This window comes from Abramis brama, assembly GCF_963993115.1.
Source record: "Abramis brama genome assembly, chromosome: 15".
In the NCBI taxonomy this organism is placed as follows: domain Eukaryota; kingdom Metazoa; phylum Chordata; class Actinopteri; order Cypriniformes; family Leuciscidae; genus Abramis; species Abramis brama.
This window is the reverse complement of record NC_139977.1, coordinates 21,462,818-21,488,295: the sequence shown is the minus strand read 5'-3', so window position 1 is coordinate 21,488,295 and position 25,478 is coordinate 21,462,818. Positions and strand designations below refer to the sequence as shown.

The window sequence follows — 25,478 nt, the reverse complement described above, 5'->3', positions numbered from 1 at the left end:
TCTTACTGGCACGGAATTGAAAGCTGCAAATCCAGTGGCACTTTTTGCAACTGTGTACGTCTTTATTTTAACTATGCATAAGCAGTGTTGTGCAATAATAAGATATGTGTAGGCATGTGTTGGCTATGAATATTTCATTTGAGATGTGATTTTGGCAACAAACAATCTGTGAGCTGTGGGTCAAGGACTATTTGTTTTGCATGCATATGAATGACCACTTTGGCCTGAGGGATGTGAATATCTCCCTTTTATTATTATGTTATTATTAACATCCTGAGACTGTGCCAGAACTTCCCAAGACCATGTAAAGGTCATTGTAATGGCTTTAGTGAGTGGTGAGGTGGGCACCTGCCGTATAAACCCCTCCTGGGATCCTCGGAAGGGCATTTAATTTGGTTGTCTTCATTTTGTTTGGGAAAAAATGGTACAGAGCTCAGGTGTGCAATACCTGCATTCATTTATGTAATGTGCAAAACCTGTTTGTGGCTGAGGAAAGTACTGCTAATCTTAAGTAATTGAAAATGTAAGACCTGTGGGGGTGTGGTAGATCATGTTGTGTATGACTGTATGTAAGTTTCCTTAGTGACCCATTATCAAACATTTAGGTTGCTTGTCTAGACTGTTTAATCTTGTAGCATTGTTAATGTGCAATGAAGCAACCTAATATTGATGCGAATTACCATAGGAATGTGAATAGGAAGGCTATAGTCTTTTGAGATTGATTTTTAAAGGAATAGTTTATTTTAAATGTTCATTATTTACTAATTTTAACCCGTACGCTGCCATTTATTTTTCCCAGAGGAACACACAAATAGTAGGGGTTTTTTTTTTCAACTTTCACAGTGACAAGATCAGTGTTTATCTTCAAAAAGATACACTTTTAACAAAGTCAATATTTTGCATCAAATCGAGTTTGTTCTCAGACATTCTTCCAAAGGGGATCATGATATTTGATGTGCAAGGAACAGACTGAAATTTAAGCTAGATGGCAAAGATCTGTGAAGATACTTCAAAAATAGAAAAGTGTTTGCAGCGACACAAGGGTAAGTAAATAATAACACCATTTTAATTTTTATGATGTAAAAATGTATGTATTTAAAGCTACACTATTAAACTTTTTTTAATGAAAAATGTTAATAAGAGAGTGCAAACAATTAATTGCGCAAACCCATATACACTTTGAAAACCCTATTATAATGTTAGATTAGAGCTGTCTGGACAGAAATTGCACACAAAAAAAGCTGAAGTTGAAGCTGAAAGTTTGTTACAATAAATACGAGAAATTAACATGGATCATTCGAAATGGCTAACCTCAGAGGAATCACCAGTTGTGAATTTTTTTTTGTCCATTTGCTCTGATAAGATACCCTGTATCCAAATGTACACAGAGACCTTGAACCACATTCATCCGCACAGAGGAGCTTAAGCGCCACCAATACAATGTTCTTTCACGAGACATGCAGTTTTTAAAATTATAGTGTAGCTTTAAGATACATGTCTGCTCATCAGCAACAAACTTTTTGCATTTCTAAAGGCCCCTTAAGAGGGTATGTATCTCAGAAGATCACTGTTTTTTAAGTTTCATATTGACATGGTGACTGGCTAGTGGTGAGAACGATTTGTCCAGGTGGGAACATTTGATATGCAAAACTTGGGTGGTCACTCAGATCTCCATATCGCAGTGGGCCACAACAACTTTGGAGATTTGTATTTGGTGCTTCCCTAGTGTTTCAGAAATGAAACGTACATGTAACATGTTTTTTGCCTCATGAAAAAAGTGGTGCCGCCCATTGACTTGCATGAGCCTTTTGACCTGAAAATGTGGCAGGAATGGTGAGGAATTCTAAAGCATGAGCAATAATCATTGGAGGTTAAATATATGCTTATGTTAGTACATGAACTAGCCATGAATTAGTTTGATAAAATGAAATGTGTTGATAGATACTGATGTATAAGTTGTCTCTGAGTGTGTGTTTTTCAGCGTGTATTACACACACAGTGAGTCTGCAGATAAACAAAGTAAATAGGAGTCCACAGGAGAGTGTGGCTCATGCTAATGATGACTGTTTAATTGAAATTAGTAGAGAGACAGCAGCTCATATTACAGCTCTCTCTGCCTCTCTCTTCTTCCTCCTTCTCTCTGTTTTGTGGCTGGGGATGTGGCTTGGGCTGCAATAGTAATTACCGTTTAGTCTGAGGGAAGAAAGTCGCACTGCTGCTTTCGACAACCGCGTTTGACTCCTTGGGAAGTTTTCAAGTTAAACAAGCCTATGCAAAATTGCAGCTGCCTAACACCATTATTACTATTTTCGTCAAATGAAGACACAGAGGCTGTTTGCACATCCATGCTTGGCATTACCACAAACATTTGAACAGGGAACTATGAAAATTATATTCATTGATTTCTTTCGGTTGAGTCTTTGGTGTTTGAGTTACGGTTGAAGAAATTAGCCCTGCACTTTACAGTGATATACATGAACAGACAGTTTTTTTCCCCAGCATTTATGTAGCATCATTATGTGACTATCTGCTGATATATTTGATCATTTGAATGAATAAATTCAGTTAGAGTTATGGCATTAAATGTGAACTAAAAAAACATTAATTTATATAATGGAATCAAAAACATAGGAAGGAAACTGAATCGTTGTTCTATTCATATTTCACCTGAAATAAGCACCAAAGAAATGAATAGAATTAACTACTATTATATCCATCTTTCTTTTAGCATAATGATTCAGTTGTTCTTTAAAGAGTTAATATATGAATACCAGATGGATTGTGTAGTTGTCAATTTTTAGAGCAAGTGAGAGTAATTATGAGACTGCTAAATGGAGAATATGTGCAAAATGAACGTAACTTCTGCTATGACAGCATCAGAAACAGTTTAAATTTACATAACAAATGCATATATTTGAAAGAGATGCTTCAGGTCTGTTGACTTACACTGTTCTTGTGAAGAAAGATTTTACAGATGAATTTTGGCATGAAACACATCTGCACAAATGATTCATTTGATGAAATGAGGAAAATCTCAGGATAGGTTCGACACAATGATGAGGAAGAGATGAACTTTCACATGAGTCGTTTCTTTGATGTCTGTGTATGAAGCTTCGCAGGCACATAATTGGTCTATTCTTTTAATTGCTGATGCTTTTATGTTACTTTAGTCGTTTATAGTATTTAGCAAAGCAGATGTTTTGCTTAATCCTTTAGTAATTCCAAGTCAAATTAAAATTTTCCTTTTGTTTGACATTATTGTACACAATCTATAAACTGTAGATTCATTAAAGTAGACATGACTAATGATGTCTACATTTGGCTACGCACTACCTTGTTCACACAAGGTCATATATGATAAAATGTCTAAAATGTCTCTTTTTTTGCAGTTTCATGATCACTTTATATGCCAGTATAAGCAGTCAGACTTTTCTGGATTCAAATATAATGATGCATTGTTATTTTTGACCTTTTATTTTAATGCAAGTAAAAAAATGTTTTGCTTAGTTTGTGGGTGGATTAAATGATTACAAAACATATGTGTGACAATATAGTGTCTATATGCATTTTTTATAATATTGTAGGCCTAAATATTTGATTTGAAAGAGTATGGGTTATTTTCATATTGATGTTGTCTTCATACTCAAGCCAGTGTAATTACTTGCCCTCTGATATTTTATCGCGTTATTTATCATGTTTTCGGGGAAATCTTCCCTCCAGGTAACCATGACATTGTTATTTGTTGAGGATAAATGCATTTAAAAATATCTCGCTGCTTGGAAACGGGAATGTATGTTTGTCGTTTCCAGGGTAAACAAACAGATTGATTCAGCTTTGCTCCCGTGTTTTCAAGAGCCTTTTAGTGGCATGCTTTGCTTACCGTGTAGGGCTTGGAGCAAATGGATGGCCGCTGAAAATGATGCTTTCATCCACTGCAAGGAACGTGCGGGAGTGCGTAAGATGAAATGGCCTGTCATTGTCAGCGGGAGCCAGCACCTGCAGCTATTGCTTGTTGAGCTAATTTCACCCGAAAAAAAGAGTTTGCTATTCATCCAAAACAGAAATCCAAAGGAAAAGTCGACTGTAGAAATAACATCATAGCTCTTTCCTCTGACAGGATGGAAATCAAAATGAAAGCTCTGTGTTATATGGTGGGAATTCAGGCAGTTTTTGTGGGGGATGAATTTTGCTTTCCGCGTGCACTTACTCAATCTCTCAATATGAATAACACATTGTTGCAGTGAATTGTGCCAGCACAAACAAAACAGCGAGAGAAGGAGGGGACTTTCAATTCCATTGTTTAAAACGCTCAAAAAGACGTTAAACAAACCAAAGATTGATTCTGCATTTGGTTTGATTTGAACAGATGACCCAATGATTACTGGAAGCGAAGGGCATTATGGGACATTAGACTCAGAAGCCGCAGCTCTTATAAACTCTTTCAACAGTGACACATGAGCGATGAAAGCTGGAGAAAAAGAAAGCCTCATAAAACATAACCCTGCTCTCCTCTCAGCGACCTTGTCTATCCGGTGACAGACTGAGGAAATCTCATTTCCTCTCCCCAGGTCTCCCCGCTGCCTATTTTCATAAAGTTATGAGTCACCGTTCGGACTGGGTTTCTCGTGCACTCGCCCCCTTGTGGGGACAGCGTTTGGTTGATCCCTTAGGATGGGATTAGAAGTATCATATGTCACAAGATACAATGTAACTCGACACAGTACTCAGAATAAGTGTATGTCACCAAGGGCTCAAGGTTTAGCTGGTTAGCATGGCCTTGTTTGCCCCTCCTGGTAGATTTTGGAACTACACCAGATGTTGGTTCCAAACAATCATTTTTCTCCACTGGCAGAAATTAGCCTTGTATTCTGACTTATATTTGTAACATTTTACTAGTATAGTATTTTTTTTTTAAATTATTCTTTTTACTATAGTAGTGCTTTCTTTTTTCTGCAGAACACAAAGGAAAATACTTAAAAATTGGCATACATTTTTTTTTCTAATTTCTAAATGTTTTTTTGACCTATATTGAAATAACATTCCAGTGAAACAACAGACTTCTCTCTGATGATGTATGCAGGACTTCTCCAATCATTTAGCCCACTCAAACCCTGCCCCTTTATTACAGCCAACTGCAAGCTCCCAATAAATTGATCTGCCTCCATCCAGTCAACAACTGATGGACAGAACCCTACATTAAGAAAAATCAATTTCACTTGTATGCACGTCACAATATGGAAAAAAAAGATCTGTCGCTACTTCCATTTAATTGCGACTTTAATGAATGTCCTTTTCGGTGAATTTAATATAATGGTAGTACACATTTGCTTACTTTAACACTTAATGAAGCACCCAGGAATGTTTGCAAAGAATTAAATGTGGCTGTTCATTTTCTATATGCTTTTTGGTATACAACAACTCAGTATTTAAGCAAGTGTAACTTAGCACTTCCCACCAAAGTATAGTTGGTTTAGAAATTGAGCTTTTAATTTGGTTTACCAAATGGCATTCAAACACCAGAAGAAGAAGAAGAAAAACGGCACATTTTGGCAGACTATTGTACTTTGAAATGCTAGTGGGCGCACAGGAGAGCAGTTGCAGTCTCCACAATTTTAATGTACATTTTCTTTAACTATTGGGTTGTTTTTCAGTAAAACCGATCTGAGTATTTAAAACATGATTAGAGAGCCATGGGTATTTTTTGCTGACACCTCTTGGTGCTTTTTTAAGCTTTCATCTAAGTGAATAGATTTAAATTTGCAAAGCAAATGCCATTGAGATGAATGCGAATACTAATGGATCGCTTTCTTGAACTCTTTGACTGTCACTGTGGAGAAACAGCAGTTTATCGCATGTTGTAGAGCTGTTTGCTAGCTGATGCTGCTCGTGTCATGTGGAGAACAGGACGCTAAAGGGTAAAAGACAGAAACAGCTGGATTGCTTAGGGAAGGAGATGGAGTCTGTATGGAGATGAAGGAGCAGGGTAAAGGGAGGTGATTAGCTGGTGATTCATCAACTCTGCCTGTTGAGTGGCTGTACTGACGGTACTTTAATAAGCAAGCAGTGCGCAGGCCATGAGATGAGTACTGGCTCTAATGCAGTAATTTGCAGACTCTTGCTTTTCAGAGACGTGGGGCAATAAAGCATGCTGACGATAAAAATTATACAATTACCGGAGCTCTCCTGATGCTTAATTGCATCTGATCGCTTTTTATCCCCTGCTTGACAAACCCTGCTGAACTGCTCAGCATTAATGAAAGCTTATCACAAACTGGCTCGCTCCAGTATGGTCACTCTTTCTCTCTCCGGAAGGAAACACCAGTGGCACCATGTGCTGTATAGGGTGATTGGATGATTCTGTGAATTCTGAAGAGTGTGTAAAAACCATTAGCTCTGATATCATCATCATCATATATAGCATTTCTCATCTTTTTAAACGTTTCAGGGCAAGTACCACATTTGATCAAATCAAAAAACTTCAACAGTGTCCAAACAGTGTAATTTATTCAGAATTGAGCATTTATCTATTTGACTGCAAGGATTGAAAAGGGCTGGGTCACACAGAACACACATTTTTGTTGTTAAAAAACGCAGGTCAGTGAAATGAAAAACTAGAGACGCGTTTTTAGAATGCCGTGTCATGTGCGAGACGCTGAAAAAGACGCGAGTGCATTGGTCATACACGTCCGTCTAGTGCGGGTTTACATAGAAAAACAATGGAAAAGTATAGCGTATTGGAATGGAAAAACGCATTCTGTGGAACTAAGAGTGTCATAATGTCACATTTTGATTTGATTTATACAGTATTCCTGCAGTTTAGGTAAATCAGATAATGCTATTTTAAGACACAAGACTATATAGATGCTTAATTTAATTATATTTAACAAATATATTCTGACATTTTGTTCTTGCTGGGAAAAAAAAGACAGCAGCCTATATTTCAGCTGGTAAGCTAGCTGGTGTCCCAGTCTGAATAGCAAATAGAAATATTAATTTGATAATTAACACATACAATCATCTTTATCTGCCTGGCCTCATTTTGTAACAAGAATTACACAGTACTTTCTCTGGATGGACCATTAGATCTCACATAACCGCAATTGTTTGGTCATACAGCTGAACTCGACCGTGAGTTACAGCGGAGTTGCATCTCCACATTAAAAGCTCCCTCGATTTAGATGGAAGGCATCTTTTATTCTCATTATATTCTGGTTTTGGCTGTTAAGCACTTAATGAGCTACAAGGGAGCCGTTTAGCTCGCCATTAGGCCTGAGCATGTTCTCAGAGGACATGTTTATGGCCTTTACATGTGGTACTTTTGTTCAATTAGATTGAATAGAAAAGCCCAGGAGAATGTGGACAAACAGAAGAAGACTGATAGCCAAAGTAATTAGGGTTTATCTTTTGACAGAGCCACACTTTGGGTCAGTTCGGCAAACAGATGATAACAATACACAGACTTGTTAGTTATGCCTGTGGGTCTGTAAGTGCTGTTGACTGTCTCTGGTCATTACGGATTTTCGTGCCAGCTAGCCCATTGCCATATCCAGCATTGCCGTGTGAGCGACGGAGAGGCCTTCGGAGAGAGAAAATAAGGAGACTTTGTGACATTTATTGTGGTTATCCATTTGCGGTTTGTTGGCGAGACTTAAACATTTCAAGCATTTAATGCCCAATTATTGAATTCTCCTCGTCCTCTGACTGTCCTTGAACATCTCAGTATTTCACTTTTGTCTGTGACCTTTTGATAAATGCCAGTCCAGTTGTAAAAATGGAACAATAAAACCATTATTTTAATATAACACTTCATCATGTCAGCTCTCTTATTTTGCTAATGAGGAGGCTCATTTCTCAGGCTGGTTGTGTCAAGTCCTTGTCTTATTATGCAGTGGCATTTAAAATGTCCATGTTCAACAGATTTATATCTTAATCACTTGTCTATACATTTCCCACACGGATAGGCAATATTTCATTAGAATTAGGCATTAATAAATAATCTTTAAGGCATATCCATTGTATTCTTCCTGCTGTGCATCTTTATATCTTCACAATGCACATGTAGTGAGCACATTTATATGTTATGTCTGCTCGATACATTCATATATAGATGTCTTATTTTGACCTTCATTGAATACCATAAAGTTTTTTTTTCTTGTTGTGCTTCCTAGTGCACTTGCATTATGGATTTAGACCTTTTTGTTAACTTTCTGAATTTGTTGGTAGTATCAAATACAGTTGGCATCCCCTTCTATTAAAATGGAAAATTAAATTAACAAAGTCTGATCACGTCAGGTATGATCCTTACTTTAATTAATACCTTATTTAATTATGTTAATAATGTCATAATTAAAGTCTTGTTTATTTTAAAGGGTTTCATGATGCATCCAGAGCGCATGATCCATGGAGATCCCAATTCTGTTAGAATCATGAAATCACAGACATCCTGTTAATAGTTATAACTCAAACATTATGTAGAAAACTAATCCCGTCTGAAAGGTGCTACTGAGTGTGTATCACTCGGATTTAAATTTTATTATAGAGAACATAAAGATTACGTGTATTAGAAGTAATTTGCCTGCCGTGTAATGAACAGCTATATGGACACCCTCTGAAATGCCACTCAAATTATTTTGTGTTATCAGAACTGTTAGGCATTTCGTTCCAGTTGGAGCGGTTAACATCCTCTGGAGGGATGATTGCCACAGTTATGACTACCTCCTAATATTCTATGAAAGGTTTACGAGGTGTAGTATGTAAGGGAATTCATGCACAAGTCAGCCGTCGTGGGTGCGAAGCTCAGGTGATTTGTTTGGAGAGGTAATCAGGCCCAGCTTTGGCTGCTTTCACATTAACTGAATGAGACGTGATTGAATCTCTCCATGTGGGCGCTGTTATGACAGAGGCTGGGATACAGAAAACACATCCGTCTGCTTTCTGGCTAATCTTTATGGTATGGTAATATGATGTTTGGCCTGTTCGCTGGCTGACTCCTGCATCCCCGCTGTGTTGTCGGTCGAGGTTTGTTGACATTAGTGAACTTGGGCTCTGATACTTTGAGTGCAGAGACATCCTGTCTCACCAGGTTTGTGTGATATGAAAACACATCATAAAGCATGCATGCTCTGAAGTTATAATATGTTTCGACAGATCTTTTGTGCTGTTTTTTTATGCTGTCAGAGTACTGCTCTTCTGTCTGCTAATTTGTGGTTTTCAATATAAACAGGAAATGCGCCAATCCTTCTGTAGTTTTTGACTGATAAAAATCTGATTGAACTCAAACATAATATTTTACACTTGAAGAGTGTTTAGAGAGCGCCGAACGTTCACATCTTTATTAAATCAGCCTGATAAACGGGTGGTTTCACCCTGCAATAATCAATAGCAATCTTTGAAAATAATGTTGGAGATGTGTCTGGGTGGGTGGCGTGTGCACGTGTGTGTTGTGTCATTTCCTGAATCCCTCGCTCTATCGTTCGGCGATCTTTCCACTGTTAATAAAAGTGACAAAAAACAGCCTGATCTCATTAATATTTATTGGTATCATATGTAAAACTTACACATACATTTTCATATACTTTGAAATACAATATTGAGGTATTGACAGCATCTAAAACATGAAAGTACTGGTATATGCATTTTAACTTTAAAAAGGTAAAAAAGTGACAAAAAGTGACTTTGTTACAAACAAAGTTTTTCAAAGTTTTTTGTTTTGTTTTTGCAACTGTTACAAAAGCATTTGGTAACACTTTAGTTTAGAGTCAATTGTCACTGTTAACTAGCTGCTTATTAGCATGCATATTACTTGGAATATTGGCTGTTTATTAGTACTTATAAAGCACATATTAATGCCTTATTCTGCATGACCATATTCTACATCCCTTAATCCATAACCAAACTTAACAACTACCTTACTAACTAACAAGCAGTAATTAGGAAAGTCGTAGTTAATAGTTAGTTAATAGTGAGAATTGAAACCTAAACTAAATTGTGACCAAACATTCTGTTTCAAATAAATGCTGTTCTTTTGACCTTTATATTCATCAAAGTATCCTGAAAAAAATAGCACTGTTACCACAAAAATTATATTTTTTATTTTTGGTAAACATAATAGATTTATTTTAAGAAACATTAAAAAAATTCACTAAACCCAAACTATATACAGTATATATTGCTAAATTTCAGATGCTGTCAGTATGTTTCAGTTCCTGAAAATTTAATGTGTAGAACCATTACTAATGCGATCAAGTTGGCAAGAAGCCCTTTGGCTTCAGTTCAGCAAGAAATACACTTCTCTTATGACTGAGCTGATCCCTCTTGTCTAGCATTAATTAGTAATAATGTAATGTTTGACATAATTTTTAAATCACCAATGATTTCACTGAGAAGCTTACTATATGTAGGCTCAAATTATAGGTTCATTGGTCAACTTATTGATAAGCTGTCTGCACACACTGATGGTCTTTTGTCCTATGTGATCTGCTCTGTTAATATCTGATGAGCAATTATCAGGACCGACTCCCAATAAATATAAGATTGTACAGCTAAACTTTGCATGATGCTGGTCTTTTGGGTTCGTTAAAAATTCGTTAAAACCTTTACGTCGATGGAAATATCCCAATGTATGTTTTAGTCTATTATTTCGGCAATGTTTAATGTGCCATAACTTATTGAAATGCCCTTCCCCCGTTTGCAAGTAGGTGGCAAATTATATTATGCATACTTGCTGTGGGGCTCTTTAATTCTGGTTTGGCTGTAACACTGGCAGTAATGAGTAGAAGGTCAGATTAATTAATGCAACGGTAAGAAAACAGCAGCAGTTTCTGCTCACAGCAGAGCAGCTCTATTAGTTTAATTTTGCTTATCGTCTCGCTTTTCCCCCTGTAGTCAGGTACAGACTCCATCAGCCGTTGTGGAAACTCACCTCATCGTACAGCCGCTAGAGCTCAGGCATGATAACCTGAAGCGACTTCTATTAATTTTTCATTATTTCATTAAATTGCCAGTCCATTGTGCCTTTGGATTTGTGCTGAAGCATCTAGTCTCTTGGCTTGCTGCTGTCAGCTCTCTGTCAGGTTCCCCGTAGCTGGCTTTTTTTTCTTTCTCTCGTCTATTTAGCCCTGTTGCTTTCTTCTGCATATAACTGGAAATTATTTTACTTAAGGGTAGAAATTTCTAATGAGATTTATTTCTGAGTGACTGTGTGTTAGAGTTGGTTCTTTTTGTTTTACATGGTGACAGAAAGAAATTCATGTTTTACCTTGTTACATCGCATTATAATAATTATTATTGATGTACACATATACAGTATTTGTACATTTTGGTTTTTACCTAAAACATTTTTGGGGAGAGGCAATGAAACATTTAGCTTAAGTATTGAAGTGAACTTAATATTGCAATATAATACTATAATAGTTACATTTTTTTTTCAATTGGAGATGAAAGAATAATAGTCCCCCACTAAAGATGTCAATCTTGCACTTTTTACGTGTAACGTCTCTTGCAGTTGTTTTTTTTATGTCTCACAGCACCTGTTTACTGCTCTAAAGTAAGAGGTGTGTTAGAACAGCACGGGTGGTGTAAGACACAGAAAAACAACTGTGGCTTAAGGACTGAAGCCCTACTGCGTCACATGAAATAACTGACAGGCATATAAACCATAATGTGTAGAGGAGGAGACCCCCTGTTATTCGGCACTAATGCTGAGAAACAGAGCTAAGCCCTACATCAGAACTGATGTTCTGTCTAATACCACTGGTAATAAGGAGCTGGGTAATACGATTAGACCACATGTGGAGAGTTTTAAGAAGAAACAGAGAAGATAATGAGGACTTACAATCTCCTGCTCTCCTCAAGGAGAAAGAGGTTTTCTGTGACCTCACTGAGAGTGGAAGTAATCAGATGCTTGTGATGGGAGTGCAGAAACTGGAAATAAGGTCTGTATATCAGTCTGAAGGTTCCTGGATTGTGTGCTTCCCCCTGTGCCAAACTTTTGGAGCTGAGTTCCATCTTGTCCTGTCAGTTTGGTAAAGAATGTGTATTCAGTCTAGTCGCTTGGTGAATAGTTTTGTGAATGAAGACAGTTGGCCAGTATGACAAACCTGGCTTGAGTTTCTAGCTTGGTCAGGAATAGTTCACCAAAAAATAAAAATTCTGTAATTATTTTCTCAACATCATACAGCCACAGGCCTGTATGTACTGGACGCTTCTTTCCCCATATAATTAAAGTAAATAGAACTTTGGCTACCAAACTTCAAAATAACAAAAAGCACCTTAAAAGGAAGTCCATATGACTTGAGCGCTATTCAGAGACTTCTGATTAAGTGTTCATTTTGACACATGAAATATCCAATATTTTGTCACCTTCCTTAATATTAGTCTATTTTACTTTGACTAAAATGTCATCTATTTTTAGTCATCAAAAATATTTACATTTAAAAATGAAATGGAATATTAAAGCTGCAGTCCGTAGCTTTTTTGGGTTAAAAATTATCCAAAATAATTTTTTGAGGAAGTACATAACCGGCCAGTGTTCAAAACTATCTGCTTGCCGTAGCTCGATTCAAAACGGTAAGCATGTAATAATGTTTTTAATTCCAGTGGTACTGGTGGATTTCCACGGGAAATTCTAGCATGTCTTTGCGTCATTACGTCACATCTGTACACATAAAGAAGGAATTTCGGCTAGTAGGCTATATTGCGTGTGAGGATGTTGGTGGTGGAGATTTATTTATAGCCTTTTCTCACAGCACTTGATCTAATTAAACTTATCAATTTGATGGCGGATCCAGAAGGTTCAAATGACAATCACCAGTGACAACTGGAGATTCACCCGTTGTAAAACGCTTCGGAGAAAAAAAGAGACTGCAACCGGGCCCATGCGAAAACAAGGACATTAAATGTAGTCACGCAATGCTGATGTTGTTAACATTAACAATTTGAGAACAAAGTATAATTTGCACGGTTTGACGTGATATGATAAGCGATCGTTAGATTTAATCTGCGCGATTCACTGCAATGCTTTTTTTCTCCTTAGTTGGTCAGAACCTTGTTCAGATGACATTTTCCGGTGAAAATTCTTATGTTGGTCATATTTCCAAAAAGTAGAATCTGTGATTGCGAATGACAGTATCCACGCCACCAGCGCAGTGATTGACAGCCGCACATTTTCCTCAAAACATTGGATTCATCCGCGCTGTGCCGTGCTGAGGCACAACGCACGTAAAGTTAATAATTACGTGAATAACTGCAATTGCAGATTTTGAACAGAGATGGCGACAAAGAGGAAAAACTGCGGACTGCAGCTTTAAATAATATTTTAAGTTTTAATATTTTCAATTTTCATTTTTCTTTCATTTTTCACTCTCAGACTGAACTTAACTGAGTATATTTAATCATTCTTCTGCCTTGCATTGTACCTTGCTGTGTCAATTGGGAATCGATTTAATGTCGAAAGCTCCATGCTCTGATGAAAAATGGGCTTAATTCAGAGGGAGCTGTCGATCCTAAGACCTGGGGTTGCTCATAGCACTGATTCAAAACTTTTTTCTTATTGTCACGGAGAGATATGTTCTCCACGGGAACTTCACACAACGCTCCCTATTCATATGTTAAACAAATGACTTTTCACCCAGAGTGCTGAACTAAAGTGCTAATAATGGTCCTGAAATGAACTTCCTAGGATTTACTTAAGTTTCTGAATCTTTTAGGAATTTAACTTTTTTTAATGGTTTTCTTCTTTAAATCTATTTGAAAACAGAGTTGAGTTTTTCATTGGTCCTTTGAGATACATTGAATACAGAGGTCATAGGTTGGAGCAGCATGAATAAAATGCAAAATCTACTAAACTGGAGAAAGCTATTTATTAAAGCTCAGGAAACCTGAGAACATAACCCCTTTAATAGGTAGGAAGAAAGGAATTGTTAATATCCAGAAGGGGTTATTTAACTCTGGGAGCCGAGGCACAGCCGCTAAAAACCATAAACTACCACTGGCACTGTCTGCCCTGAGATGACATTGCAGCCTGGCAACTGGCTTCATATAAATGATTGCTTATGGATATGTTCCTGCATGAGCTCCAGACTGTTGTCACTGTCCAGAAACACCTCATGAGTGCAGCACCGCACTCGAGAGCGCAGTCTAGAGGGGCTCTAAAGCAGCTCCACCCTGCTGTTGGCTGTCCACCTTGTCTGTGCTGCTTCCTTCTGCCGACACCCACAGAGACACTGAGCTCATTCATACCCATTTCTTCTGTTTGTTGCTGAGAGTCTAGAGGCAAATAGCCAGAGGAAGTGACATAGTAAAAGCTGGATGTATTTTGGATTGAGGAGAGCAGTAAAACTGGGCTATCAATCAACACGGTGACTGATGACAGTGTACCTGTATAATGTGAGGGTGTTGCTTTAACTTTTGGCCCTTATAAACATTTTCCAACTAGATGTTCATGAATTTTATATATTTTTTTACCACATCTCAAATTTTTAATAGCATGGCAGTGGTGGAAATAACATTTGAAATATTTCTGGAAAAAGATGTCAGAGTTTTTTAAAAAGCCTTGTTTATACTTTCGACTGGCTCCGCACCGCGAGCCTCCGCTGATTGCGTGCGCACCTCCCCAAACGGACGAGGAGTTTACACTTGACCCGCTCACCGTTGTACTATTCTTTGAAACGACAGGAGGCGACTCTGAGTAATTGTCCTCTAAACCATCAGGAAGCAGCGGTGAGAAGAAGGTATCCACAACAATCTCTTAAATATTTTCTAATTTCATTAAACATTATTTTTATTAAACAGAGAACTTTTATTTGAATTAAAAGTGGCTTAATTCGGCTATTGTATGCTCGTTTTGTAAATGTAAGCAATTCATTTAGACAAGTGCAAACTGGATGCCAGTACAGACGTACCTGCTCGGCTCTTCGGAAGCGGAGCTGCGCGCAAAAGTTACAAAAAAAATTCCGTGCATATTACGCACTCAGCGCGCACTACCAGCCACACCGTGGTAACGTAATTTTTGTCGCACGCACCTTTGCGCTTGTGCAGAAGCGGCAAGTATAAACCAGTCTTCTTAAGGCTATTTTTTTTACATGTATTGTGGAGTTGAATAATTTTTGCATAATTTGACAATTACAACTTATTTGGAAATATTGCGCAGTAATACCATTTTTCCTTTGTTTGATCATATTTAATCTCTTATTCCATCTTGATTTTATGACTTTCATATTTTCTGATTTAAAGTCTGGGTCTAGGACAAGGGTAAAGCAATAAAATCTGTGCATTTGAAAATCTAGGCATTTGAAAATTAGCAATAATAAATGAGTGCATGGTCAAAAGTTCACAAGACTTTCAAATAATGTGATTTTCATATAACCAAAAGATAGAAAGTTTAAATCTGTTCATTTTAATAAAAATCAACCCCTGGGACATAAAAATTACCTTTATTCCGAGATTTCCATGATACATGATTATATCCTAAAGCTGACAGTTAACCATGCGGTTGTCATAATGTTGACCAATGAGTCTTTGTGAGCTGAAAGGTGGAATTAATGTTCTGCCTGAAAGAAATACAAATAATGGACGTTAAATGTTCGAAGGAAATGATCTGTTATATGAATACATACCCTGCAGATAGTAACCTCATCAGAGATTTGAGTCATCAGACATTTTGACAGTGTAATAAAAACAAAATGTCGGTGCCAGTCAAAATGCTCTAATATTTTTTTTCAGTGCAGAGTACTCATAAATCACAGGTAAATGAAAAATTCATATGTATTAGAAGGATTGAAATTGTATCATATAATGGAGCAATATGTCCATATAATCCACTGATAAAAAAGGAATGAGTGCGTCTGGGGTTGAGGGTGGTTGACGTAGGTGTGAGGCAGAGTTTGGGGCCGTCATGCACCAGTGCCGGTCCTGGCTTACTTAATGCTCTAGGTGAGATAAGACATGACCAAAGGGAACATTTTGTAGTTCTTTTAGTGGGTATAAGGCTTATATATATATATATATATATATATATATATATATATATATATTACCAATAAATAAAAAATTATTAAAGAAAACAGCTTTTATTTAAACCAAGCTGCCCAAACGACTCTTTTCTGATTTTGTGTGCGTCATTTAGTGTGATGAAAGACTACCTCAGCAGAAGAAAATCTACGCCTACTTCTACATAATTGCCTCTTTAGTCTTTAGTCTAGTAACTGGAAAACCACTAGCCACAGTGCCTGTTGAGCAAAAACGTTTGTCAAGCCCTGGTAACAATGTTTTTTTTTTTTTTTACAATGTGTCTCTATTGCTTTGTTTGTTACAGATCGTTTGATATGTACTCACTTTACTGAAAAAGATGAACAATGAATATAAGAATGACATTGTGACAAACTATGGTACATTCATTAATAATTTGTTTACATAAAACACCCTAAAGTTATCCTTGTCAACTATAACTGGTAACTCCCAGTATATTTTATGTATGGCTGAAATTCACCAGTTGCCATTTTTTAACATCGGAATTTTTCAAAACAATTTCATTTCACACATGTAATGGCAGGGATGTTGGAAATTGTGAGTGAGTGAGTGAGTGTGTCATTCTTCTCATTGTCATTCTTTATGCTATGAAATCTTTTCCTTCTTGACATGCCTGCAACATGTCAACATCTCATCCCTGTACAATATCAACACAAATCCTCCATGTACAGTCCTCCATAGACCCCTTGTCTCATTCTCACTGAACATGTCTGCTGTGTGACCCTGACTGTGCTCTCTAATAATCCCAGTACAGTTCTGAAAACAAACCCTCTCTCACCAACACATCCGGCCTTCTGCATTTATAGTTTTCATAGTGCATGTGACAAGGGCTCACAACTGTTCCCAGGAGGAACCCATGGCCTCTGGTCAGGTTATAACAAGGTGAGTGAACCATAGTGAGTGCTTCTTGCCCATCTTCAGTATTGGATGAAGTCCCTTGGCAAGCTGCTGGAAGGTCTACTGGATAGATGGCGCACACCGGCTTCAGAATGTCAACGAGTGCCGGTATCTTTGCAGCACCTGGAGGAGGTGTATAATGCATAATGAATTCATGAGCAGCTGGAAACATTTCTTCACAGGATATCACCCACAGCGGATGCCCCCGGGATGAAAGGTGCCCACACTTTGAATTTGGCTCGGAGCTCTTGATTCAAAGACCATCACAATTCAGCGGGTGGACAGGAGAATGCAGATATATGTCGAGAAACATTGAGTCTGTGTAGCTCATGTTTTCAACGACAAGAGCATTCTTTAACTGGTTGGTTGTGGTTTTGTGTGGTGCGCTTGAGGCATTTTGAGGCATCTACAAATGTCTGTTGCATCTTTTATATGTAATTACAATAACAAATTCAGCATATGTTTACTTTCTACATCTATTTGTCTGTCAGAACAGCACAAATCTGTATATAAATCCCATCCATGGAGGGACCGTTAATCGGGAACGACTTCAAATGAATCATGCTTTATATTTCAAATTAATCATTCCTGATGAATATTATAGTATTGTCTTTCTTACACACAGTCTAATTACATTCCGTCACACAGAGAAAATTGAAAAATGATTTTTCTTCTCTTTTTTTTAGCCTTCCTTTTTCCCCCACCACATTCAATCAATGCTCATTATAAAACAAAGAAAAGACAGCTCTTGATTATGGGAATTGGTATTCAGACTTAGAAACATTTCTCTACATCCTTTAAACTCTTTTCAAGTCATTTCTGATCTGTCTTGCTCCTTCGAGAGTGCTGTGTGCTTTCATACAGCTCACTGATAAATCGATGAAGAGCCACAGGCGGTCCTGACAAAGCTTTATTTAGAGTCGTTCAACGTCCTGTCCATGATGTCCAAGAGTTGAGTTTAGCTAAACTATACTATACCAGTGTAGTTAACAGTGTTGTGCAAGTTACTTCCAAACTGTAATACATTATACATTACTTGTTACTGTTATTTAAAAGTAATTCTTTACCTTACAATATTACTGTCTCAGAATTGTAATGCGTTACATTACTCCTGTATTACTTTTGAGTTACTTTCACCAAAATAACTACAGAAGCAGAACGTCTCAGGTTACGACTGTAACCTATGTTCCCTGAGAACAGGGAACGAGACACTACGTCAGAATGACGCAATGGGGGACGCCTCAGGCGTGACAGGTGTCTGAAATCACTATCAAATCACGGCAATCACATTGACCGGCGACAGCCCGTGAATCATTACGTGAATGATTAACGTGCGACCTGCAAGTATAAGAGGGCGCCTTGCAAACATGACAAACATCCTATCGTCTGAAGGGACTGTTGCAGGCAGGCCCCGAGGCATGGCAGGAAGACGTAGTGTCTCGTTCCCTGTTCTCAGGGAACATAGGTTACAGTCGTAACCTGAGACGTTCCCTTTCGAAAGGGAACTCTACACTACGTCAGAATGACGCAATGGGGAACGATATACCAACGCCACCATGCTAAGGGGAGTGCATGCCCAAAGGCAGTGACAACTGTCAGAACCGGCAATTCAAATGAACGCTAGAACCACTCACCCCCAGGTCACACTGGGCTGTCAGTGACAGCACTCCCTACGGTCATAGCCCAAGCTATAAGATACCACAGAAAACCTCCATAAACATAGTTTAGTGAAAGGTCTACCTGGGCCTGCTCAAGGGCCTAGGACCACAACTTCAACTTCTTAGAAGGGGTCCCTTCTCGGGAATGTGGCTAGGGAACCTGAGGGAACCCCAGCCAGTCACTATTCAGGGGAACGTGCCACCTGAAATGCCACCAGGCAGGCCTGACCTGGTGTCACCATATAAGACACTACAGTCTGGCCACTTCCTGTCTGTCCGAAGACAGAGCCTCTGGACACTTGCCTTTAGGAAGGCATCCAACCCGAGGGACTGCGAAGCAGGCAGTGAACCACTCGGACCGGATCTCAGAGACGGGATATCCTGGAGAGTATGACTCAACATAGTGCTTTACAACCCTTGCCAGCGAGGGGAGTTTCTCTACTCGATCCACGGATCAACCCAGTGTTTGTGTTTCAAAACACTAAGGAGGCCTGTGAGGGCCTAAGGACTGATCTAACTGGGAGGCCTCATGAGAGGCCTACGACCGACTGATCAGACTCAGGAGACCACATACTCAAACTGACCCTCAGTGAGGGGAGCATTAGATCTACCTGGTAGGCAACCAGGCTGTAGCAGGATAAAGAGGTTCCAGGAGGGAACCCGTAGCAGAGAATACAAACTTGAGTCGAGCCAGGGCGCAAGCTCACCTTCGGTAGCTGCCTGATAAGGTCTGCTAAACTAAGAAGTAAGCGGCCACTAGCTTACAAAACCCAGCACCACAGTGAAATTACTCAGGGAGACCTGGAGAGGCCTACTACCTGACAACCACAGTATGTGGGAGCTCACCTTCAGAGAGGCCTGGTGAAGCCTACTATCTGATAACCACAAAACGTGGGAGCTCACTTTCAGAGAGGCCTGGAGAGGCCTACTACCTGAAAAACCATGCTCAGTGGAACACACACAGTAAGTGGGAGCTAACCCTTCAAGGAGGCCTGGTGAGGCCTACTACATGACAACCACGGTATGTGGGAGCTCAACTTCAGGGAGGCCTAGCGAGGCCTACCACCTGAAACACCATGCTAAGTGGAAACACACAGTAAGTGGGAGCTAACCTTCCAAGGAGGCCTGGAGAGGCCTACTACATGATAACCACAGTATGTGGAAGCTCAACTTCAGGGAGGCCTAGTGAGGCCTACTACCTGATAACCACAGCGCATGGAAGTTCACTTACAGAGAGGCCTGGAGAGGCCTACTACATGACAACCACAAAACGTGGGAGCTCAACTTAAGGGAGGCCTAGTGAAGCCTACCACAGTACATGGGAGTTCGCTTACAGAGAGGCCTACTACCCATTACCAGAAAAACCACATTAAGTGGAAACTCAAAGTATGTTGGAACTCAACTCCAGGGAGGCCTGGTGAGGCCTACTGCCAGAGAAACACTACTTCCTGAAACAGTCTAGTCAGCTGGATGTGACTGCTGCTGGGGACTCGCCTAACAGGGAGGCCCGGTCGAGCCTACTAGCTGATAGCGAGTCTTTCTGCTACTTTAATGAACACTGCTGGAACCATACTAATAAAAACTTTTCCTATAGTTTTGCCTAGTGTATGCTCCAAAATGTTGTGACCCACCTCCGAGGAGGCCTGTTAAGACCTACTACTCGTTAGTGAGACTTCTGCCCGAACTACCAGGGCCAACCACCGAAGGTGAGCTGGCCTAGGAGCCCTATCTTAGGGGCTACCCCGTCAAGGAGGCCTGCTGGGGCCTACTACCTAACTGTGCAGCCTTCAAGGCAGAAAAACTGTTACTACAGCGCTTACAGCATCCTGGTACCTAATCACATTGCCAAAGGCAGTGTACTCAGCAAAAAGCAATACCCTCATAGCAGGGGAGTACAACGTACGCCACTCTGCCTAGTGGAGGCCCCATTTTAAGGGCCTACCTACTAAATGCATGGGCATCAGCTCATGGCAATGCTCTGGCTTCAAGGGAGCGGAGTTCAAATACCGGAATGAAATGTAGTTAGAACTCCCTGCTCAACCGGAGCCATCATGGTGTGAGGTAGATAATACAGAGCTGAGAATGGATTACTCAAAACTACCCTGCGTTAGCGGGGGAGTAACACCAAATGCCCCTGAAATGTTAGACAGGGAGCAGGCCTGCAAGTGGCTCCAAAGGGTGACAGGGATTTGTCCTGTGCCCAGCCTGGGGGAGCGGAGCTTGCTTGCAAGCCAACCAACCTTCACCCATCGTTCGAGCGGTTCAGCTCAACGGGCTGAGTGGAGCCAGCTCTAGAGGCCTAAAAACAAGTAGCTCTGTTCGGCAGGGTCTGGCAAACTATCACATCGCAGAGCGAAAGACAGCCTGACCCGCCTGAAGGATCATACCTCAACTACCACCCTGCATTACTCTATCACCCCTGAATGCAGTGAAAGGGGCGGGCCTTGGCCAACAACTCCCATTTAAGGGAGGAGGCTGAAATCTCGGGGAGGAAGCCTAACACATAATGAATGCGGCAGCTATACTTAGCAGAACGCCTCCAACATCCCAAACATAGCCTAGGCCAGCTACAGAGGCGGCCCGGGTTAGGGCCGACCTATAAGCATAGATCTACCTGAGGGCTCGAAGGAGCCACAGCCTACTCGATTGAGAGGCTGTGAAACACTCAACCTACTGACACCTTACAGAGCTCAGGGGAGCGAAATACTCAGGATACCAAAGTCACAAACCAATAGGTAAGACCTAAGATCTATCTGAAGCACCAGCGTCAGTCCAAACCTAAAGCAAAAAAGCTTTTTCTTTTTAGGAAGACCAACTACTCTATCCCTAGGTGGCTAAAAGCCCTGAGGCTAAATAGAGATGAGTGGTGGCCCACCACGCATAAAAATGTCATGACAGGAAGGCCATCACATACTCACACGGGAGCCAAATCTTTTTTTTTTGAGCTTCTCCCTAAATCGTTCTAGCCACAAGCTGGGGGGGGGGCTTCAGGGCCCTGAAGTTCCAATACCTTACCTCATTGCTCCTCTAAGAATGACTCCCTAGGTCTATACAGGGAACAAGGTCTGTAGAGAAATACAAATCAGTGTTAGTATACACACAGAAATTATATTAAAAACCAACCAGTTCACCTGCGGCGTGCGGAGTGAAGACTCGCCAGAGAGTTCTTTATGAACCTGGGGTCCATCACTTTACATGCCTGAAAGAGGCGCTCTCACCAACCAAGCCGAGGCGGGCCATCAGAACCTTGTTCTCATCATAGACCCAGCCCCAGGCCTGGTGTAAGAAACGCCTGGGGAGTCGGGAAAAAGAGGAGAGGGCTGGGATAGTAACAGCCCTCCAGGAGATGATCCATCACTAACGCTGTGATCGTTTGTACTGGATCACCTCCCTCAGATCCTTCTTTTTCCTGCGGGAGTCACGCCTCCTCTGTGACCTGCTCCTACATGGAGGGGGTGCACGAGAGGCGACACTAGCTCTCTGGCCCTGTCTACGGCCCTCAGGTCGTGAAGGGCCAGGCTCTCCCGCCTGTCTGGGCTCGGATCCGGATCTCAGCGGTATACAGGTCTTAAACGCCGCTGAGCGCGCCTTCGCCTCCCTGAACTTTCCAACCACCGCCTCCACGGAGGTGCCAAAAAGTTCAGAGGGCGAAACCGGTGCATCAAGGAGAAATGCCTTCTCTTTCTCCCCGATGCCAGCCAGGTTCAACCACAGATGCCTCTCCGTGGCCACCATTGCCGCCATCGATCGACCGATCGAAGCGGCAGTCTGTTTAGTGGCCCGGAGAGCAAGATCTGTGGTGCGGCGCAGCTCAGCCACCGCCTCAGGGGACAGCCCTGCCCCCTGGTCGAGATCCCCCAGCAGGTCGGCCTGGTACGCCTGCAACACCGCCATAGTGTGCAGGGCAGCACCGGCCTGACCCGCTGCCGTGTATGCTCTGCCATTCAAACGCGCTGTGGTCTTGAGCGGTTTGGATGGCAGGGCTGGAGCACTCAGTGTCGACGCCCGCCCAGACACGAGATGGTTCGCAAACGTCTCGTCAATGGGCGGCATCGACACATACCCATACTCGCCGATCCCCTCAACATCAGCGAAACTAGCCCGCTGATGTCGGTGGATCCGAGCAGAGTATGGGTTCTTCCATGCCCTCTCGATCTCAGTATGGAGATCAGGAAGAAATGGAAGGCTCGCCTGAGCTGGTGGTCTATGGCCGGGGAGAAATCGATCGTCCAGCCTGCCACGAACAACTTCTCCCCTAACGCGCCGCCATGGCAGTTGCAACCTGTCAGTGGCGCGTTCCATTACATCCAGCAGCTCAGCATACACGGGGCAGGGTGGCTGAGAGGGTTCAGGGTCCACCTGAATGACCTCCTCATCATCCATCACCTGCCCGTCCTGAAGAGCATCTGTTGCAGGCACAGTAGGAGAAAAATCCTCTTCGTCATCCACCTGCAACTCACCCTCGTCATCCGCCGAATCATCTGAGAGGTTAACACCCCTCTCAAGACGATCGGCGAGATCCCTCTGGGAACCCCATGACGCGAGTCGCCGCTCTGCCTCAGCGCGAGCGGGACCCGAGCCACGAGGTACAGATGGTGAGCCCTCCTCACTCGAGAAGAGGGCTAGACGAGAGCGGAGCGTTTTCAACGCAAAACGCTCACAGTTTGCACAGACAGCTCCCTCAAGAGCCGCCTGTGCATGCTCTTTGCCCAGACAGAGAACGCACAGTTCGTGTGAATCACCCGGCGTCAAATACCTTGGGCACGGATCCGCACACCTCCTGAAGCTTTCAGCCTTCTCCGTGCGTTTCATTTTCTTTGCCGACTTTTCCAGCGATATCAAACAGACAGTCCCTGAAGACGAAAAGATGTTTGTCATGTTTGCAAGGCGCCCTCTTATACTTGCAGGTCGCACGTTAATCATTCACGTAATGATTCACGGGCTGTCGCCGGTCAATGTGATTGCCGTGATTTGATAGTGATTTCAGACACCTGTCACGCCTGAGGCGTCCCCCATTGCGTCATTCTGACGTAGTGTAGAGTTCCCTTTCGAAAGGGAACTTAACATTCTAAAATGACTAGGGCTGTAAAGATATGTGATATGAAACCGCAACACTCAGATCCACGAACCTGTGTCACAGTGCGCGGTGTGAGAAGGCAGAACTTCCCCTTCCAATTCCCAGAGTTATCCTTCCCGTCCAGATCCAAAGCTACCACATCTTTAAATTACTATTAGTATTATTTGAAGTTAACATTATAAAATACGGACCTACACCACAAAACTAGTTGAGAATAAATTCTTTAAAATTGAGCAATTCCAGCATGGACCTGACATTTGCTGTAAAAACGTGAAATATAAATTCTCAGAAAATGCATTTAATACCAATATATTGAAACGACTGTTTATATATCCATAGGCTACTCCCTTAATAAAGGAGACCAGATATTAGAAAAATATCAATCTACACATATGCATTTTATATTTAATATGAGGGAAATAGACGTGTGCATCCGTGACACAAAAAAATCTTTAACTTTTAGGTAGCAAAATATTTTTTAGTAATTCTGTGAATTACGCTAAGCAAACCAAAATTAATACTACCCACCGGATGAAGAAGGGTTGGCTCTCCACAGAACATAATATATTCATTTTATTTTATTTTATTTTATTTTTCGTGTTCGCATTTATGAGGAAAAAACAATGGTCGTGTCAGTTCTCAGTTACGGACGTGAGCGCTCTGAAAGCGGCACTAAAAGACTTCTTTAAAACTTTCACAGAGACCTCAAACAGAAAGCACAAAGCCTTTCTTTAAAGTGAATTTCGTTTTGTATTAATTGTATCTTAATTTTAATCAATGTTTCATCAACCAATTGCTTGGATTTAATAAATAAGAAGTAAACATAGTAGACGAGATAATCAGGGCACGGAGGCGCCCGCGCGTGAATTGAAGCGCGTCTCATAAATGAACCGAAACTCAGAATCTACTTGCCTCACAGTCAGACATGTCTACTTTTAAACAGAACAATTCAAAACGAAAGAAAACATACTGCTCTCTGGTTAGAAAGAAAACACAGAACAAACAGAGTAATGCGCATACGTCCATCCCGCGAATGTACAGTCTTCTTCTACCATATTCTCATTATTAGACGCTTTTCCACTGGCCAGCGCGAGCACAGAGACCGAAATCAGGCCTCGCTGCACTCCTGCTAAACCTGTCCTACACACGCCTTTACTGGACTATGTCACACAATACAAAGGTACACCAGCAAGAGGGAGATGAATGAAATAAATCGCCATACAAATATATCAGAATCTGTCATTTAGTCGTTATTTACAAACTTGGACACCACACGCGGCTATTGACTGACCACGAACATGTAATAACTTTTGTAAAAAAACATCATGTAATAAAAGGCATTTTTCATTCGTTAATGTCTCGCGGTCTGGCTGTTTTTTCCCCCGTTTTTTTTTTTTTGAACAATTAAATTTTGGGCTAAAAGTGTGTTGTAACGCAAGCGTTACTGAACATGTACCGAGTAAAATATTACTGAAAATTGATTAGTAATGCCTTACACTACTTCGTTACAACAAAAAGTAATGTTACTGTAATACATTACTTTTGTAACGCGTTACTCCCAACACTGATAGTTAAGTATATGTCGTCAGCATGAAGCGGAAGTTGATAGTCTTTTCTTCCCTACTGTGATGTATACCTTAGTGAAACGGCTTCTCGAATAAGAAAAAAAGTAGGGCGGGTCTTGATTTTGTCCAGTGGGAATGGATTAGATCGTTGTGGTTTGCTGTTGCTGTGATCTCATGTTAGTGACAGGTTGTCCCGCCCTTGCGCCAAAAAACACTTCATCAGTATATCATTATAATAAATACTGCACTATTCCA

The 25,478-nt window shown here is 40.8% G+C and overlaps 2 protein-coding genes across 2 annotated transcripts in view; both read right to left on the bottom strand.

Annotated features, from left to right (window-relative positions):
• The window catches only part of rbp4l (retinol binding protein 4, like), an 85,549-nt gene that overhangs the window by 46,334 nt on the left and 13,737 nt on the right, over nucleotides 1-25,478 (bottom strand). The gene's annotated exons all lie outside the window — the stretch shown is intronic.
• Nucleotides 21,634-23,393, bottom strand: LOC311097015 (uncharacterized protein; the record flags this gene model as incomplete). The annotated part of the gene is made up of 2 exons (XM_084136483.1): nucleotides 21,634-21,646; nucleotides 21,713-23,393. One exon carries the CDS (start codon nucleotides 23,391-23,393, stop codon nucleotides 21,939-21,941), a length of 1,455 nt encoding a protein of 484 aa, XP_083992609.1. The 3' UTR covers nucleotides 21,634-21,646; nucleotides 21,713-21,938.